General features: G+C 41.0%; 1 protein-coding gene across 1 annotated transcript in view; it reads left to right on the forward strand.

Annotated features, from left to right (window-relative positions):
- LOC124545198 (fatty acid-binding protein-like) overlaps positions 1–18,744 on the forward strand; it is a 30,100-nt gene extending 11,356 nt beyond the window's left edge. Inside the window, exons 2-3 of the mRNA XM_047124062.1 lie at positions 2,456–2,736; positions 18,523–18,744. Of these exons, the coding sequence (XP_046980018.1) occupies positions 2,456–2,736; positions 18,523–18,573 (332 nt within the window). The 3' untranslated portion in view covers positions 18,574–18,744. The remainder of the gene's footprint in view (positions 1–2,455; positions 2,737–18,522) is intronic.
- The last annotated feature ends 625 nt before the right edge of the window (positions 18,745–19,369 follow it).

The following is a 19,369-nucleotide window of genomic DNA, read 5'->3' on the forward strand; positions in this document are numbered from 1 at the left end:
CCTCACGGCAGTGCCATGTGGCCATTCTGAGCCTTTTCTACTAGCGACTGTACATTCTCGTAACCACCGCTGCCAGCAGTCACGTACATTGGCTAAATTCCTGGAAGTCTTTCTGCAGCATCGCAGAAGGAGCATCCAGTTTTTCGTAGACCTATTACACGACCTCGCCAAATTCAGTGAGGTGTTGATAACGACATCTTCGTCGCCTTAGAGGCATTCGTTACTAACGTCCAGCCTCAAAGGTAACTAATGCTCAACATTACAGCGTGTATTTAAGCAAACCTGATTTACGTCCTCTTATGCGAAATCTGAATAGACAACATGTTTCAGATGTAAAAACACACCTACCACATTGCCTTTATGTCGCAAAAAGCATTCTTGGTATTGCTATTTTTTTTTTACATCAGTATGCTTTTTATGTTATGAGGAATACAGTTGTAAGTTTGTATCACAGTGTTTGCAATGGAAGTTTTAAATGCTGTTGTCGTTGCTGTCTGGACATGAGATCTTTCATTTTGGGTGATACGATGCTTAGGAATATTGGAAGTATAGCATGGAAATGTTTGTTTTAATAGAGCTAACGTAGCAGTTTTACGCACATCCATGTTCGTAAACGAACTGTGTGGTTTGCAAAGCAGATACAGCTGACTACTGCTAGTGGAGAGCGCTGTGGTCGCAAATTGTGATGCGGAGCACGTTATGATTCATGTGAAAAAAAATGGTTCAAATGGCTCTGAGCACTATGGGACTCAACTGCTGTGGTCATCAGTCCCCTAGAACTTAGAACTACTTAAACCTAACTAACCTAAGGACATCACACAACACCCAGCCATCACGAGGCAGAGAAAATCCCTGACCCCGCCGGGAATCGAACCCGGGAACCCGGGCGTGGGAAGCGAGAACGCTACCGCACGACCACGAGATGCGGGCGATTCATGTGAAGCACTAGCTCATTTTCAGGTGTACGTGAACCGCGATGTGAACCGCATTCGGCTTTCTGTACGATGAGCAACACGCCCCCTGTAAGAACGACTATGATATACACTCATTCTCATAAACTAAGGATAATACCGATACATGGTAAAACAACGCTGTGGTGGGCGGTTTGCGGGTTTAAATCACCTGGGGGCAGACCATGCGGTGCATTTGACCTGCGGTCGTCGCAGGGTGGCGCTGGCAGCAGTCCACATACGCAGAGGTGTGTTGGTGCATGTGAGTACGGTGCAGCGAGTAAATGTGCAGCCGTTTTCAGACGTCCTAAGGGTGACTGTGTGTTGAAAATGGCTCAAATAACTCATATTGATGACGTTATGAGAGGTAGAGTACTAGGGCGACTGGAGGCTGGTCGTAGCACAGGCCCTCCGTATGATCTCAAGATTATGGCAACGATTCCAGCAGACAGGAAACGTGTCCAGGCACTGCAGTACGGGACATCCACAGTGTACAACACCACAAGAAGACCGATATCTCACCATCAGTGCCCGCAGACGGCCAAGGAGTACTGCAGATAGCCTTGCTCGGGACCTTACCGCAGCCACTGGAACAATTGTCTCCAACAGTCTACAGACGACTGAACAAACATGGTTTATTCGCCCGGAGACCTGCTAGGTGTATCCCATGACCCCTGGTCACAGGAGAGCCTGTAAAGTCTGGTGTCAAGAACACAGGGCATGGTCATAGGAACAGTGGTCCTAGGTTATATTCACGGACGAGTGGAGGTATAGTTTGAACAGTGATTCTCCCTGGGTTTTCATCTGACGTGAACCAGGAACCAAATATCAACCCGTTAATGTCCTTGAAAGAGACCTGTATAGATGTCGTGGTTTGATGGTGTGGGGTGGGATTATGATTGGTGCATGTACACCCCTGCATGTCTTTGACAAGGAATAGTAACAGGTCAGATCGATTGGGACGTCATTTTGCATCAGTATGTCTGACTTTTCAGGGATGCAATGTGTGCCACCTTCCTCCTGATGGATGATTACTCACGGTCCCACCGAGCTGCCATCGTGGAGGAGTACCTTGAAACAGAAGATATCAGGCGAATGAAGGGGCCTGCCTGTTAGGTTAGGTTAGGTTAGGTTAGGTTAGGCTCCGACAGGCACTCGTGCAAGAATGGGAGGCTATACCCCAGCAGCTGCTCGACCACCTGATCCAGAGTACGCCAATCCGTTGTGCGGCCTGTGTACGTGTGCATACTGATGTCGGGGTACATGCGCAGGAAACAGTGATGTTTTGTAGCACATGTGTTTCGGAACGGTTTTCTCAACTTATCACTAATACTGTGGACTTACAGATCTGTGGCGTATGTGTTCCCTACGTGCCTATACTATTACGAGTAGCACCAGTTTTGTGTAGTGCCACGTTGTGTGGCACCAAATTCTGCTGTTATCCTTAATTTAGGAGCATGATTGTAGTTCTGGACGCGAAGTTAACGGTCAGTGCGATGTTGCAGGTGTGGGCTACCTAATCCGCAAGATGGCGCAGGTGGTGAACCCGTACATCGAGCTGAAGCGGGACGGCGACACGTACACGCTGACGTCCAGCTCGTCGTTCAAGCACCGCGAGATGAAGTTCCGGCTGGGCGAGGAGTTCGAGGAGGAGCGCCACGACGGAGCCCTCGTCAAGGCGGTCATCACGCTGCAGGACGAGAGTACGCTGTTCCACCGCCAGATGGCCGACGACGGCAAGAGCGCCACCGTCACCAGGCACTTCACGCCCGAGCAGGTCACCATTGTGAGTCTCCACATCCCACTCACTACTACCGTTGTATAAGGGCATGGATATTTCTGGGATAATTAACATTGTCGATTTGAATAGTTGTTCACAATGTATATGCAATAGTACGAAAATCAGTACACCCACAAATGCAGTCAAATGGTATTGCATTTTGATGCCAGTAGTATGGCATATAAAAAGACATCAACGATGTAGGTGGTAGTCCCCCTCTCCCCAGGGCCCCCTTTTTCCTCACCCTTCCTTCTCCCAAAGTGGATTTTCCTCCTTCCCTCCTTTAGTCCCTGCACACCCTCCTCGGCTGTTTTCCTCTTCCGTCCCTTCCCTTCCCAGCCCTCCTTCGGCGCGCCACCCACCTCCTCCCCCTTTCTCTCCCCTCCTCCTCGCCTCCGTCCCCTTCTTCCCATTTCCCTTGACCCCCCCCCCCCTCCCATGCAGATCCTCCCAGGTTTTTATTCGGTATCAGTGTGCTACAATAGCGTTGTGTTTTGGTGCCATTCTACTGTGTCATCTAGTGATGTGGGTTTTAATGAGTGCTCGACCTGATAGTTGTCGATGAAGTTCCTTGTTTCTCCGCTCGTAATATGGCTGTTTTACTTGTTCTACGGACTTTTATGACCCGGTCGTACTTTGCCTGGTACCTTTTAATGTAGTGTGTGTGTTTTTATTTTGTGTAACATACTTTTTTAGATTTGTGAGTCACAGCTTTGTATGTCCTATTTGCTTCTGTTCCGCCTTTTTTGTCTCTATATTCCTCCATGTTATCTCCTTTATATTATTTTTTTAAATGTCTTCCTGTCTATTTATGTCTCTTGGTTGAAGAGTAGCGCTTATGTTGCTGCCAGCCCGCCCCTGATGGGGAATGCAAACGACAATGAAGGAAAAAAAAGTAGGTGGTAGTGATTGGAATAAAGATAGAAGGCTCTGCGTGGTGCTGGTGTGTGCGTACGTGCTTTTACTGCAGATAGTAAGCAGGTACTATTAGTGACAGTGCATGTTGAGTACATAAACCACGTTTGTGACACTGACATAAGGAAAATCGTTATCGTGAGACCAAAAAGCAAAAATCAATACGTAAAAGTAAGTGGTTCACTCTAATAGTCGAATCGTCAGGTCGTTGAACTGTCAGTTACTGGTAATTACGTTAGGCTGGGCGCACTGCACGAACAGAACGGAAGACGCGGGCAAAATAAAAACTATCTGAGATAGAGAAATGGTTCCTCTTTCGCAAATCAAGAGCCACAAACAGTTATTCTTCTCACCTTCTTGCTGATTTACAGTTCCTAGTAACTGCCAGAAGTTTACGGCAAATTTTGACGTATAACGAACATCTTACATTCAAGAAACGGCTGCAGAAACCCGCTCTAACACCAAAATATATACAGGCTACCTTGTAGTTTGCTGAAAGACATCTGTCATGGACTTCAGAATGGGATAAAGTGATATTCAGTGATTAGAAGAAGTATAATTTAGATGGACGGGATGGATATCGATATTACTAGCATGATCTGAGAACAGAGCATCAGTTAAGAATGAGTAGAAATTGTGATCATAACTGTCCATTTCTTCGCACATGGTCGTCCTTTTTCTACATACCATGTCATATACTTAAGCACTAAACACAAAATAAAATAAATCTTCCATAAGGAGGCACCTTGTCATCTAATGAAGTCTCTCCAATTATTACATATTGCTTCTTTCGATTGGAGTCATCTGGAGTGAAACTCCAGTCGAGGGTCATTTGATACTGGTACTGCTACTGCCAGTTTTCCCTTGGTCCCTCATTGACACTGGGCAGATCAACAATATTCTCTCCACTCCACAGCAGATAGATCAATCAGCATTTTAGCATGCAATAGAAGACATTAACACCGATTAGTTACAGGTCATACTACGTTAAACCTGAAAAGAATTGCAACTTTGTTTAATCACTCATTTCTCTTGTCTTAATATTAATTCAACATTACTCCAACGTTGCTCCCTATTTCACTACTACGAAGCTTGCAAGTCTTTTCTAACCGATAGTGAGTCTGAATTCGCCAGATGCGACTTTGACAGTTTCTCTCTCTAACAATGTCTTTCTCTCTCTCCCTCCTCCCTTTTTTTTTTTTTTTTTTTTTTTTTTTTTTTTTTTTTTTGCCTTCGGTAGCCGACCAGCTGTGGGTGATCCTTTCGCCTCCAGCCTGCAAACAATCCACTTCCATTAGTGTTCCTCAGCTCCATATATACTGTCTTCGTTATTGTCATTACAGACTTTCTACATTTAACATGCACATCTTATTATGTGTTTTATTGCAACTGTTACAATACAGACATTGCTTTATTTTTTTCTTTTAGAATGCCGAGATTCTACAGTCGCCTGATAGATTTTCTTGTAAGAGCATTGTTCCTTCTTATAATTGCTGCTCCTTTGATTTGGGTTCTTGTCACTATGATCATTAAATTCTGCATGCACCCCTCTCAGTGGTGTCTCTGCAAAAACAACAACTCCAATGGTGGTACTTTATTGTTGATCGGTAAACCAATTTCTCACGTCTTTGATTTATCATATTTGTTCTAACTTGAAATGCTTATTTTTTCCATGTGATAAAAATGATATTAACTGTTAATAATCCTTAAGTACTATACACATTCATGTCATAGTCATTCATTATACTTACCAGCTTACTTGTCGCCTACTATTGTTCCCTCTCTATCAATACTGTTAGTGGAGAAGTTACTTAACCTCTACTCAATAATATCTTAATTTTCCTTCTAGTGGCAGAATATTCGTTGCCCACTGAATATACTTTGCATCAAATATCTACTATAATGCAGTACACTGATTGTCACTTACATTCAATAGTCTCCTCTACATCTTGATAATATGAGCTGTTTGCTAATGATGGTGACAAATTCGACTGAATGACTTACCTTATACTTTAGTTTGGAAATTTATTATCTCATTTTGTTAATCCTCTCGTCATACTCGTCGGTGCTATCTGATGAAGATGTTTGTATATTGATTTCTGGAGTATGTTTATCTATAATTCTCTGTCCATATACTTATCATTGTTTACCACAATATATTAATCTTTTAATCATAACATGTTAAGACATTTGTGCACCATTTGTCATTAATCTCATCCACTCTATATTTTTTTTCTTTGCTTCTCTTCTAATTACCTTAATACTCCGTCTGATACTTCTTCTGTTGACTATCTTATCACAGTATGACTCGTTTTATTTCAGCTTTATGTATATTGTTCAGTATTCACATTGCTTTCTGGTGTCGTTTTTTCTTAGTTTCATAGAGAGATAGATGGATAAAGATTAGCTTTATGCTTTAACGATTGACAGAATACATGGAGATTTCTTGCTCATACACAAAACACAAGGTAAGAAATATGAACCCGTTACTAAGGTCCTTTTGGTCATCATCTAAATATCTTGATAAGACGACTAAGGTCTTACTGTTAACTACGCTACTATCTTTTTAATTCCCTAATGTTGTGGACCCCTTTATTCTGATTTCTTTAACTGTTGTATCTCTCCACCTTTGGGCGAGCAGTCTGAGTGAATTTATAGGGTTCTTCGTATATCTCATAAAAATTTATATTGGCATTGATTCCTGAAGATTTGTGTCTCGTCTCAACTAGCATTACATCACCTAGGCTGAACATTTCCGATCCAATCCTTTTCCAGTTCTTTAAGTTTCTTTGCTCTGCCCTGTCTTTTATTCCTTACAGCGCAGTATTCATTTCTTATCGACTGTGAGATTGTTATTTGGAGTGAATGACAGTGACTTTGTGATTAAGTTTGTAGCTTTCTTGCTGGTTCACAATTCCACAGGAGATATTCCTGTAGTCAAATAGGTCAACTCATTCAGCACCACTTCGAATTATATGATGCATCCATACCACCTGAAATGATTTTTTTTAAGAATTAAATCTCCCTTAATTGTTTTGGAAGGATTAGAAGGATGATGTTTTCGTCGTGCGCCCATAATAAAGTCGGAAACCTTTTCAAATGATTCACCTAAGTACAAATGACAACTTTACCAATGCACTACCCTTTTGTACCTTGTGTACGCGATACCTACACCATCGGACGACGGTTCAATCCCGCGTCCGGCAATCCTGATTTAGGTTTTCCGTGATTTCCCTAAATCGCTCCAGGCAAATGCCGGGATGGTTCCTTTCAAAGGGCACGGCCGACTTCCTTCCCCGTCATTCCCTAATCCGATGAGACCGATGACCTCGCTGTGTGGTCTCCTTCCCCAAAACCAACCAACTTACACCATCTGTATATGTACATATCGCTATCCCATGACTTTCTTCACCAAAGTGTAGATTACAAGCCGGCCGGTGTGGCCGACGGTTCTAGGCGCTTCAGTCTGGAACCGCGTGACCGCTACGGTCGCAGGTTCGAATCCTGCCTCGGGCATGGATGTGTGTGATGTCCTTAGGTTAGTTTAAGTAGTTCTAAGTTCTAGTGGACTGATGACCATAGATGCTAAGTCCCATAGTGCTCAGAGCCATTTGAACCATTTTTTTGTAGCTTACAGCAAGTCTCACACAGCGAGATGTCTATTTTCTTAATCTACATTTACATCTATATCCGTACTCCACAAGCCACCTAATGGTGTGTGGCGGAGGGTACCTTGAGTACATCTATCGGTTCTCCCTTCTATTCCAGTCTCGTATTGTTCGTGGAAAGAAGGATTGTCGGTATGCTTCTGTGTGGGCTCTAATCTCTCTGATTTTATCCTCATGGTCTCTTCGCGAGATATACGTAGGAGGGAGCAATACACTGCTTGACTCTTCGGTGAGGGTATGTTCTCGAAACTTCAACAAAAGCCCGTACCGAGCTACTGAGCGTCTCTCCTGCAGAGTCTTCCACTGGAGTTTATCTATCATCTATGTAACGCTTTCGAGATTACTAAATGATCCTGTAACGAAGCGCGCTGCTCTCCGTTGGATCTTCTCTATCAACCCTATCTGGTACGGATCCCAAACTGCTGAGCAGTATTCAAGCAGTGGGCGAACAAGCGTACTGTAACGTACTTCCTTTTTTTTTGGATTACATTTCCTTAGGATTCTTCCAATGAATCGCAGTCCGGCATCTGCTTTACCAACGATCAACTTTATATGATTATTCCATTTTAAATCACTCCTAATGCGTACTTCCAGATAATTTATGGAATTAACTACTTCCAGTTGCTGACCTGCTATATTGTAGCTAAATGATAAGGGATCTATCTTTCTATGTATTCGCAGCACATTACACTTGTCTACATTGAGATTCAATTGCCATTCCCTGCACCATGCGTCAATTCGCTGCAGATCCTCCTGCATTTCAGTACAATTTTCCAATGTTACAACCTCTCGATATACTATAACGTCATCCGCAAAAAGCCTCACTGAACTTCCGATGTCATCCACAAGGTCATTTATGTATATTGTGAATAGCAACGGTCCTACGACACTCCCCTGCGGCACACCTGAAATCACTCTTACTTCGGAAGGCTTCTCTCCATTAAGAATGACACCGCTGCAAGAAGGGGGGCAAGTTCCTTCGCGTACTCTGTGTAAAATCGAACTGGTATCCGATCGGGTCCAGTGGCCTTTCCACTTTTGAGCGATTTTAATTGTTTCTCTATCCTTCTATCGTCTATTTCGATATCTACCATATCTGTGCGACAATCTAGAGAAGGAACTACAGTGCAGTCTTCCTCTGTGAAACAGCTTTGGAAAATGACATTTAGTATTTCGGCCTTTAGTCTGTCATCCTCTGTTTCAATACCATTTTGGTCACAGAGTGTCTGGACATTTTGTTTTGATCCACCTACCGCTGTGACATAAGACCAAAATTTCTTAGGATTTTCTCCCAAGTCAGTACATAGAACTTTACTTTCGAATTCATTGAACGCCTCTCGCATAGCTTTCCTCACACTACATTTCGCTTCGCGTAATTTTTGTTTGTCTGCAAGGCTTTGGCTGTGTTTATGTTTGCTGTGAAGTTCCCTTTGGTTCCGCAGCAGTTTTCTAACTCGGTTGTTGTACCACGGTGGCTCTTTTCCGTCTCTTACGATCTTGCTTGGCATATACTCATCTAACGCATATTGTGCGATGGTTTTGAACTTTGTCCACTGGTCCTCAACACTATCTGTACTTGAGACAAAACTTTTGTGTTGAGCCATCAGGTACTCTGTAATCTGCTTTTTGTCACTTTTGCTAAACAGAAAAATCTTCCTACCTTTTTTAATATTTCTATTTACGGCTGAAATCATCGATGCAGTAACCGCTTTATGATCGCTGATTCCCTGTTCTGCGTTAACTGTTTCAAATAGTTCGGGTCTGTTTGTCACCAGAAGGTCTAATATGTTATCGCCACGAGTCGGTTCTCTGTTTAACTGCTCAAAGTAATTTTCAGATAAAGCGCTTAAAAAAATTTCCTTGGATTCTTTGTCCCTGCCACCCGTTATGAACGTTTAAGTCTCCCAGTCTACATCCGGCAAATTCAAATCTCCACCCGGAACTATAACATGGTGGGGAAATCTACACGAAACATTTTGCAAATTATCCTTCAGGTGCTCAGCCACAACAGCTACTGAGCCAGGGGGCCTATAGAGACATCCAATTACCGTGCCTGAGCCTGCTTTAACCGTAACCTTCACCCAAATTATTTCACATTTAGGATCTCCGTCAATTTACTTCGATACTATTGCACTTCTTATCGCTATAAACACGCCTCCCTCTTCACTGTCCAGCCTGTCTCTGCAGTATACATTCCAATCTGAGTTTAGGATTTCATTGCTGTTTAATAATGAAACAACGGAACTGTATCGTCTTCATTTCCCGTGACAAATGAGTATAGACATGTTGCACAATACATTTTAGCAAAGACATTGTTTTATTAACTTTAATCGTGATCACTATACCTAACGAGGTCGTTATGCCCAAGGGCGCCGCCAGACAAGAAAATAGTAAACGAAATAAGCGAAAGACAAAGAGTGGAGGGAAGTACATTGTATTGAATGCTGCACTACACTTATAAGTGACACAAGCACATGACACTATTTTTCAACACAGTCACCAGGTCTCTTGCAACAACGGTCGGAGCATTTCCTGGTGAATGTGTGTGCAGTCTGGGCGTTTCGCCTGCAACTGTCGTTCTATCCAGTATACGTCAACTAGCGGTGCTTTACGACAAATGGAGAGATGGGGCTGTGAATTCTAAAAGAGACTGAAAACAAACTGCTGCGTCGCGTAACAGGTTGAAAAGGGGGAAAAATACGAACTAACGAAAGTGAAATGTACTTTGGTGGAACACATAGTAAAGTGATTGCATAGAATATGCCACAAAAAGAGCTCTTTGATGGATTCGAAAAAAATGAACAAATAATATTATTGAATACATGTGGATGACATTAAGAAACTTTAGGACATATCACGAATTAGTTGTGTAATTTATACCACTTTTCTTGGGAGACAGAGAAGCACTGTTTTAATCGGTGACAGCGACCATTTCCCTCACTCGCGAGTTGATTAGGACGAAAGGGTAAAGCATAGGGCCTGATTTTGACATTTTTGGCCATCGAAATGATGTCTTTTTACACTGATCTGTGTTGTCATTTAGCTACTTAATGTATTACTGGTTTCCTTACTATTAAGACGATTAAGGACATCAATTAGTTTAAGATTATGCTGTTCTTCACAAATGATGATTCGTTCCACTGCGTTCATTAGAGATTATAATCGCCTTGATAATGGGAATTATGAATTGGAGGCTTAACCTCCCAGAAACTCACAGTATGCTTAGATGAGGACATGACCTACAAGTGGGGAAGGACCAAAGATTAATTTTCTATGATATGATACAAGGGATAGTATCAAAGAGACACTGATGAAGGAGGATGAGAGAAGTTGCTGAAGCATTTCAATCTCAAATTGGTATAAAGCTGTATCATTTAAAGGTCAGCCATGGTGGATTCAGGATCCAAAACAAGTACCATAGCATAAAACGTTCATTTAGGACTAAGGTAAGTAATGAGATCCTGTAGTTACAGGTACAAGGAATAAGAACAGTCACAGCATGTGGAGATAAAAGTAAGATTCTGTCATCCTTTGGGAGAACTATACAGTTAATGCAATGGTAGTAACCAGACCAAGTATGAACTGGTTGATAAGTGAGCAACTCAGATAAAATAGATTTTGCCAGAGGTAAAATCACTGTAAATGGGAATAAAATAATAAATTCATGGAGAAGGTATGAAATGCCTGCAGAGAAGAATGCAGAGATGAAAGTAAAGATAATGTGGGAACATTTGTTGTGGGATGTACAAGAAAGATAGTTCGAATCGATGATGGAAGATATACTTGTGCATTCAGATAATGGAATACATGCTGAAATTAACAATAAGATACATCAAAGGGTTACAGAAATAAAAGAGTTGACTGCTACTGAGGCAAATAAGTTAACCATGTTTGATGGAAAACATTGTGCATAAATCTAAGGTTATACCACATGATGCCTTTGGAATGTGACCACATCCTGTCCCAGTATGGACAAGAGAGGTACTTGATAAAGAAATGATTGACTGAGAGGTTATGGAATTAGTTATTCTAGTAGTGGTTTTGAAACGAGACGTATCGGTATGAACTGCGCTAGATGCAGGTGCTATCAGTAAGATCATAGTGCCGCAAATGGCTCGATCAGAGTCTCAAGCGAAACTTGTATAGAAATTTAATGATACAAGAGTAATGTGCAGCATTGATTTAACATATAACTTTGGCAAGTGCCCTTAGATGAGGTATTGCGGGAAATACACAGTCTTTGTCAGGGGAGGGGGGAAGGATGAAGATTCCACTCCCATTTGGCCTGAAAATATCGACTGCAGCATTTATTTCAAAGTTAGACACAGTGTTGGGTGAGGATTCACTGGTGAAGGCAATGTTCTATGCAAAAAACATATTAATTGCCACAAGAAGTTGGAATGAACATCATCAAGTATTAAAAGAATGCTTAGTGACATCTAAAGACAAGAGCATTACACTAAATTTGTAAAAATCAAAATTGGTAAGAAAGGAAATAAAATTTCTAGGATATATTACTTGAGCTTCTGAAATAAGAGCAGATCCTCAGGAAATGGAAGCTATTATGGACTTTCTTGGTCCCAAGAATAGAAAGTAAATAAAATGTTTCCTAGGCCTTTGTCTATTTTATCGCAAATTTGTTATAAATCAGGTAATTATTGCCAAAAAACTGCTGGACGTAACGAAGAACAGTGTGTTTCGAATGTGGACAGGTGAATGCAGGAAAGAAACAGCGCAAATTAAGGAAGAATTATGTAGATCAGTCATATTGTCACACTTGATGTGTCACAGAGATTTTGATTAGGTGCAGATGTGTCCGAATATTTCTGCAATATTATTTGAGGTTATAGGGTAAGAAAGAAAGGCAGTCAGTATTGCTAGCAGAATTCTAAACAAATGGAAAAGAAATTACTCTGTGACAGAGAAAGAAGCTTTGGTTATGGAACAGGCTTTCAAAAAAATTTGATATTAACTTATGGATAGAAAATTTTCGTATACACCAACCATAGAGCATTACCGTTCTGGTCAGACAGCAATTTAAGAAGTGGGAAACTGTAAAGATGGTTATTAGTGCCATAGGAATATGATATCCAAGTTATTTGTGTGCCGGGTTCAGAAACTACTGTAGCCGCGGATCTGTCTAGGTTGCTACTTGGCATGAATATCGTTACAGTACTTGAAACCAAACCACAAGAGATGAAGATTTTACACATAAAAGGAGGAAGTTTGGGGACCGTGTCACAAAGGTTAGTCAAAACATGCACAAAGAGCAAAATTCAGAAGAAACACTAATCTAGTGGAATAATTATGGGAAGTAAAAGTAAGGAAATGTTACTTAGTACATTTTGTATCAAAAGATTGATCCTGATTCGAGTGACTGTAAGTTTGATTAGCTGGAAAATGAGGTAGACAAATTAATTTTATATATTTATTTAAGTTCATATCTGCCCCGCGAAAGGATCTTACATGCTCGACACTACAATGATGTCTTCGGTCAACAAGAACGTGATCGATCTGGTTCATCGTACTTCCATCTGGGGATATCCAGGTTACTTTATGCACTGCTTTGCGGGGGAAGTATGTGCTTCTAACGATCATTCTCCTTGTATCGGCAAGGTTAATTAATTTGATACCATTCTCGTTGCTTGTTTCATGGATACTATCAGGCCCTATCGTTGGACGATACTGCACTTCTCTTCCCACTTGGGCATTGAAGTCTCCCATTATCAACTGAATTGAGTGTCTTGGGAGTTTGTCTACTACATTCTCTAGTTCTAGATAGAAGTTATTCTTTGTTTCTTCATCGGCATCCTCTGATGGGGCATGACAGTTGACTAGGCAGATCTTATATGGTTTAGCGTGTAAAATCATCCAACAGATTCGGTCGTTTACAGGAGACCATTTGTTGACAGCCGATATCATTTTATTGTGTACAGCAAAACCAACTCCAGAAGTCCAGGCTGGGCTTAGCTCATTGCTGTTAAAGAGCGTGTGAGTATCTCCAATCTTCATAACACCCTGAGGAAGTCTTGTTTCTTGAATTGCTGCCACTATGCATTGATATTTACTCAGTTCTCCTCCAAGTTGTTTCATTCCCCCCGTCATGATTGACCTTACATTCCATGTTCCAATTCTAAATCCAGAAAATCCATTTACGTATCCAGTTTCGTCTGTCTCACTTCTACATCTTTCAACTTATTCTTGTCGAAGCGGACCATCATTTCAGAATTTCTTCTCCACATGGTTGAAAGTTTCAGACGTAGTTTGACTACCACTAAAAAATGGTCTGAATTCATATCTGCCCCGCGAAAGGATCTTACATGCTCGACACTACAATGATGTCTTCGGTCAACAAGAACGTGATCGATCTGAGGAATGGAAGGGAGCAATCATATGTCCCATATTCAAGAAGGGAGATGCTACTCATGTATCCAACTACCGAGGGATTTCGTTACTTGAAATTGGCTACAAAGTTTTTACAACACTGCTACTAAACCGCATGAAACCACTGGCTGAAGGAATTGTAGGGACCTATCAATGTGGGTTCGTTGCTGGACGATCGACAATTGATCACATATTTACTCTGAGGCAGTTGATAGAAAAATTCTACGAATTCAATAAGGATCTACACCTCATCTTCATCGATTTTCGACAAGCTTATGACAGCATTGACCGCGCCACGTTATGGGAAACGTTAGAGGAACTTGGCATCCCATCAAAATACATCCGCTTAATTGCTGCTTGCTACTCTCAGTCTACGGCCCAAGTGCGGTTTGGTAATCAACTATCACCATCATTCAGTATACAAAATGGATTGAGACAAGGAGATCCATTGGCGCCAATATTATTCAATTTGGCCCTGGAAAAAGTAAGCCGTGACACTTGTCGAACCAGAGAGATGGAGATGGTGGGAGCAGACACAATCTTGGCATTTGCTGATGATGTTGTGATCCTTGGCGACACTCTAGAGCAAGTACGCAGGGATACTTCCCGATTCCTCCACAATGCAGAGAAAATTGGGCTGGTGGTGAACGAGGAAAAAACTAAATATCTTGTTGTATCACGCCGCCGAGATCTCCCTCTTTCCATTGATGTCGACAGGCATACCTTCGAACGAGTTGAAGAGTTCAAGTACCTGGGCTCCATACTAACAAATAGAAGTGAAGTAACGAAAGAAGTACAGCAACGTATAACAAATGCTAATCGTATGTTCTTTAGCCTGAACAATCTTTTCAGATCTCGGCTGATATCGCAGAAGAACAAGATCCACCTATACACGACACTGGTGAGACCAGTACTTTTATACGGCTGTGAAACTTGGGCAACATCAGCAACAGCAGAAGAAGCAATATGTGCATTTGAAAGGAAGGTACTTCGGAAGATATATGGACCCATCTACAATGCCATGGAAGGTAAATGGGAACGAAGAAAAAAAGAAGATTTATACCAGCGATATGGAAAGCCACACATTGGACGAATATTGGCGCAGAAGAGACTCCAATGGTTTGGCCACATCCTACGGGCAGACGGATCCCTTCCAAACAGAGTCCTCCACTCTCAACCCACAGGAAAACGCCCTAGAGGACGCCCAAGAACTCGATGGAAGGATAGGATAACAACGATCCTGAAAGAAGTGGAACCAGCAGCCGTGGAGGAGGACGCCAACGACCGGATGAGATGGACTGCCATCTGCAACAGCTCCCTCCTCTCGTGTAATTGACAGACACTGCGTGTGTGTTTTTTTTTTTTGTTTTTTTGTTTCTGTAATGTATCCCTCTTGCCTTTTAAACCTTTGATTAAATGCCCTGTTTATTTTTTCGTTTTTCTTTAAGCTGTAATGTACATATGTAACTTTTACTACTGTATAGAGTACTTTTGTAAGTCTTTTTGTCTTTACTTTTCCTTTTGTTCTTCTTGCTGTAGGCCTTAAAGGCCCGATAAGGCAATAAATGATGATGATGATATTTATTTAAGTTATGGACATTTTGGGATAAAGAAATGCACCAAAGACCTCAGGGAATTCTTAATATTTAACAATGTGGAGAAAAGACTGAGAAAATTGTTGGAAGCATATGAGCACCAAAAAAAAACTAAGGTCTCCAATCAATATAAAGAAGGAGAGATCTATCCATTCATTTCTGATAATGTTTCAGATAAAACCACAGTGCACATCTACGCCCCTCTTGCAATAACACAAGGGTGTATGCCATGAGCGTCTCACTGTCACTGGCAGCCTACAAATACTACACTATATAAATAACTGTATGATGCTGATGTTGACTGTAATGTGGCGGCTACAAGTGTTACCTAGCGGTAACTCTTCTGTGGTCCTGCCACATGCCATCATACAAAGTTTGATTTTGCATTAACCACTGTTGACATTCATGGTGTCAGAACTGGGTCACTATCGGTATTATTAGAGACGGCAAAGATAGTATTTCAACAATTGTGTCTTCAAAACTTATTCCACCTCATGCTGTTGTTGCACATAAAATCTTAATATTAAAAGAAGCTGTGTGGACGTATTCTGGTAAAGCTACAGGGGGTGTTTCTGTGGATAAACCACTGTGTGTTAGAATGGTATGTATGTATAAATTAAATCCTGACAACATGTGATGTATTTGGATAAAAGCATATGGAGGTGTACTTAAATTTAAAGTGATGGATGACTGTAGTTTTAGATGTTGGTTCAAAATTTGTAGCACTGTACCCCTCGAGAAAAAGCTCAAGGAGAGCATTAGCGAATAATATAAAAAATGTTTACGTTATTCATTCAAGCAAATTAGTACACAATATAAGTGATAATTGACCGCAGTTCCACTCCAAAATTCGGAAAGCAACGTTGGAGAAACTGAGAATAATTTATTTTAATAAATTACACAGGGTGTTCAAAACACTGCTTCGAATCTGTTTGTGGAGCCAGTTTTGCCCGAGGGCAGCGAGACATGACTGTTTCATCTCCCGAGCAATCCTGTTGGTCTGAAAGAAAATTATTACGAATGCTTGGAATTGTTCATTTGCCACTGACTCTGTCTGCAGTAGTGTAGTAGTGCAGTTAATCGTTCGAATCTGGTGGTGAAGTTCCTCACGAAAATTAATTCTCGAGGTCTGAACACTTAAACAGGGAGAACAAGGACCGTTGTGAGGTCAGATAAACTTACGTTTTACCTTTTATAATGCTGGTACACAAGTGCTGCACACTGAGGTGCTGAAAGTCATGGGATACCTTCTAACATCGTGTCGACCTTCTTTTGTCAGGCGTTGTCCCCCCCCCCCCCGCCCCCTCCTCCCGCAGGACTTTTTTATTAATCACACAATTCTGATACACTTCTAGAGTTGAATCGACAACCATCCCTTCTATGTGATTTATTAAGTTCTTTGTGTCACCCATAAAATTCTGTTCTGTGCCATGACACATCTCGAAGGTGACCCAGTGATTTATATCGAAAATAACAATTTTAGAGAGTGTTGCACACGCCCCTTTCCTCTCGCGGCGTCCAACCCTCCCCCCCCCCCCCCTCCCCCCTGGATAAATTCCCGCGGAGTTCCATGCTTCTGATTCTTTCTTATGCTGCCAAATCAGTCGTTATCTTTTGCTACCCGAAATACAAAACTTCCTCAACTCAGTAATATGTATAGTCTTATTTGATGTTAGCATTATTAAAGCTGATTTACGTCTTCTTTTCAGAATTGCTTTATTGAGTTCTTCGATCAGTCGTTAAATTTGTTTCTACCAAGCGCAAACTGTACGACGTCAAGAACAGATAGACAGTGGTTTAGGCATGGTTTTGTGTTGACACGTATCCTACTTTCCTAATTAGAGGGTCTGATGTTTTCCTATACAGGAGCTGAGAATAACTTTTTGTGGTACGCTCTTTCCTTGCCTAAATGCGCTTCCAGTTTTGCTGATAGGATGGCAATTCTTTATGTAATCTTTCTGTCTCCCTTCATGAAGCGGAACTATTTTAGCTCTGTTCCAAGTGTGGAGAATTGTCTTCTTTTGCAAACATTCTGTAAATAACGTTAGATTACTATGCCTCGGCCTTTAACCATTTGTATAGAAATACCATCATGTCCCGTCGGCATTCCTTTTCGTAACTCGAACAGCTTTATATAAAACACTAGCGACACGCGCGGGTTCGTGCAGCAACACTAACTATCCAAGATAAGACTACTTGTTTGTAGTATGTATAGACTTACACCAACCCTCCTTGTCAATCAGTCTATCAATTAATGAAAAACCACATCAAAATCCCTACAGTAGATGCTAAGATTTAGCGTAACACACAGACAGAAAAATCTGGCGTTGGACTTCAGTTTGTGACATGCATCCCCACAGGTTAAGTCGTGTAATACCTGCTATATTGCGAACGTTTGAAGCTAACTAAACGAGATTTGCGGCTAATAACAGTACGCAGAGGGGCACGTAATTATGTTGTGTGGTTAATACTTTTAACACGCTTGTCAGCACAGTACCAACTGGTTTAAATCGGTAGATGTGCACAAATCCTTTCTCATATTCATACTTACCATAGGTGCTGAAATAAAATAACCCTTTTACATCATGAAAGGGTACAGAGTATATCTTTTATCCACCTCATACGAACAGTAACAGCATTTTCCAGCTTTGGTCTTTTATCCACCTCATACGAACAGTAACAGCATTTTCCAGCTTTGGTACTGCATCAGAAAAAATCAGATGTCGCAAAACATTGAAATAGTCTTTTAAAAAAATGATAGATAGTATTGATATCAAGGACGATCCTGTGTGACGAGAAAAGTGAAAGTGAAAACTGGCATTCCTCGTTTGTGGTTGCTGGACTCCTCACAACTTTATGAAAAATAGCAAAAACATTTATTTTCGGAAACAGCACAATTTTCGAGTGTCAGTATTATCAAACACAAGACTTTTAATTAATTATTTTCTCACACCAACAATGGGAGGGTCCAGAACGCTTGTCCACAGAAGGAATTGTGTAAATGTAGTGTCTTCCTCTTCATCAAACTCGGAAAACTTTGGAAATAAATTGAGTCTCTCTCATGTGTCTTATTTTTCTTTCTGTGCATATGAAGGGAAAAAAAAGAACTGTAAAAATGTGAGATTGTTAATACCATGTTCCATATACCTAAAGCCAATTCGTGTATGTCCTCTAAGCAGTTTCGTATTGCTTTTACATTGATTAATTTTTAATAATAACCTCTGTTTCAGACTATGCAGCTCAATAATGTTATATGCAAGAAAATATACAAGGCAGTCTAGAAACGCAAAGGTTGCCCTGGAGAACGGTGGGATCATATTTTCTGCAAACAGCACATCTGTTTGAAAATATTTGTATTTATTGTATAAAACAACACCCGATCTTTCAATAATATTCTAAGATGATTTAATTTTATGCCAGAACGCTATAACATAATGTGTTAACGGAAAACTTGTAAAACGTGTCGTCTGTATTTAACTGTGTAATGAACTATCTTCATGTAATTTTGTAATTATCTCGAAATGGAATCGTAAAATGTATCGCCATGTCAAATATATAAACGTTCATTCAATGCAAAGCCCTTTTTATGTAACTACGATTTATTATACGTCGGAGATCACGTAGATTTTTCTGTTGACTCTCTTGCCATTCAGAATATGAAATCTCCTGAAATCTTCTATTTTTATTAGCAGGTGCAAAGGGAGAAATTCCTACAACGCAGACAAATTGAACTACGTAGCCTCGCTGTCTCAGGCGCCTGGCCACAGTTCACGCGGCTTTCCCCGTCGGGGGGGTTCGAGTCCTCCCTCGGGTATGGGGTGTATATGTTGTACTTAGCGTAAGTTAGTTTAAGTTAAATTAAGTAGTGTGTAAACCTAGGGACCGATGACCTCAGCAGTTTGGTCCCATAGGAACTTACCACAAATTTCCGAAATTTCCAACTACATACTCACACAAATAACATTCTAGTAATCTGATAAGTGATGTGCTGACAAATCGCAGAAGCAATACGAAACATTATTTTTGATACCTTACTGTATAAACCATATTCACAAAACGGATTTTATAAAAGATTTA

Source organism: Schistocerca americana, chromosome 8, assembly GCF_021461395.2.
Source record: "Schistocerca americana isolate TAMUIC-IGC-003095 chromosome 8, iqSchAmer2.1, whole genome shotgun sequence".
Classification (NCBI taxonomy): Eukaryota; Metazoa; Arthropoda; class Insecta; order Orthoptera; family Acrididae; genus Schistocerca; species Schistocerca americana.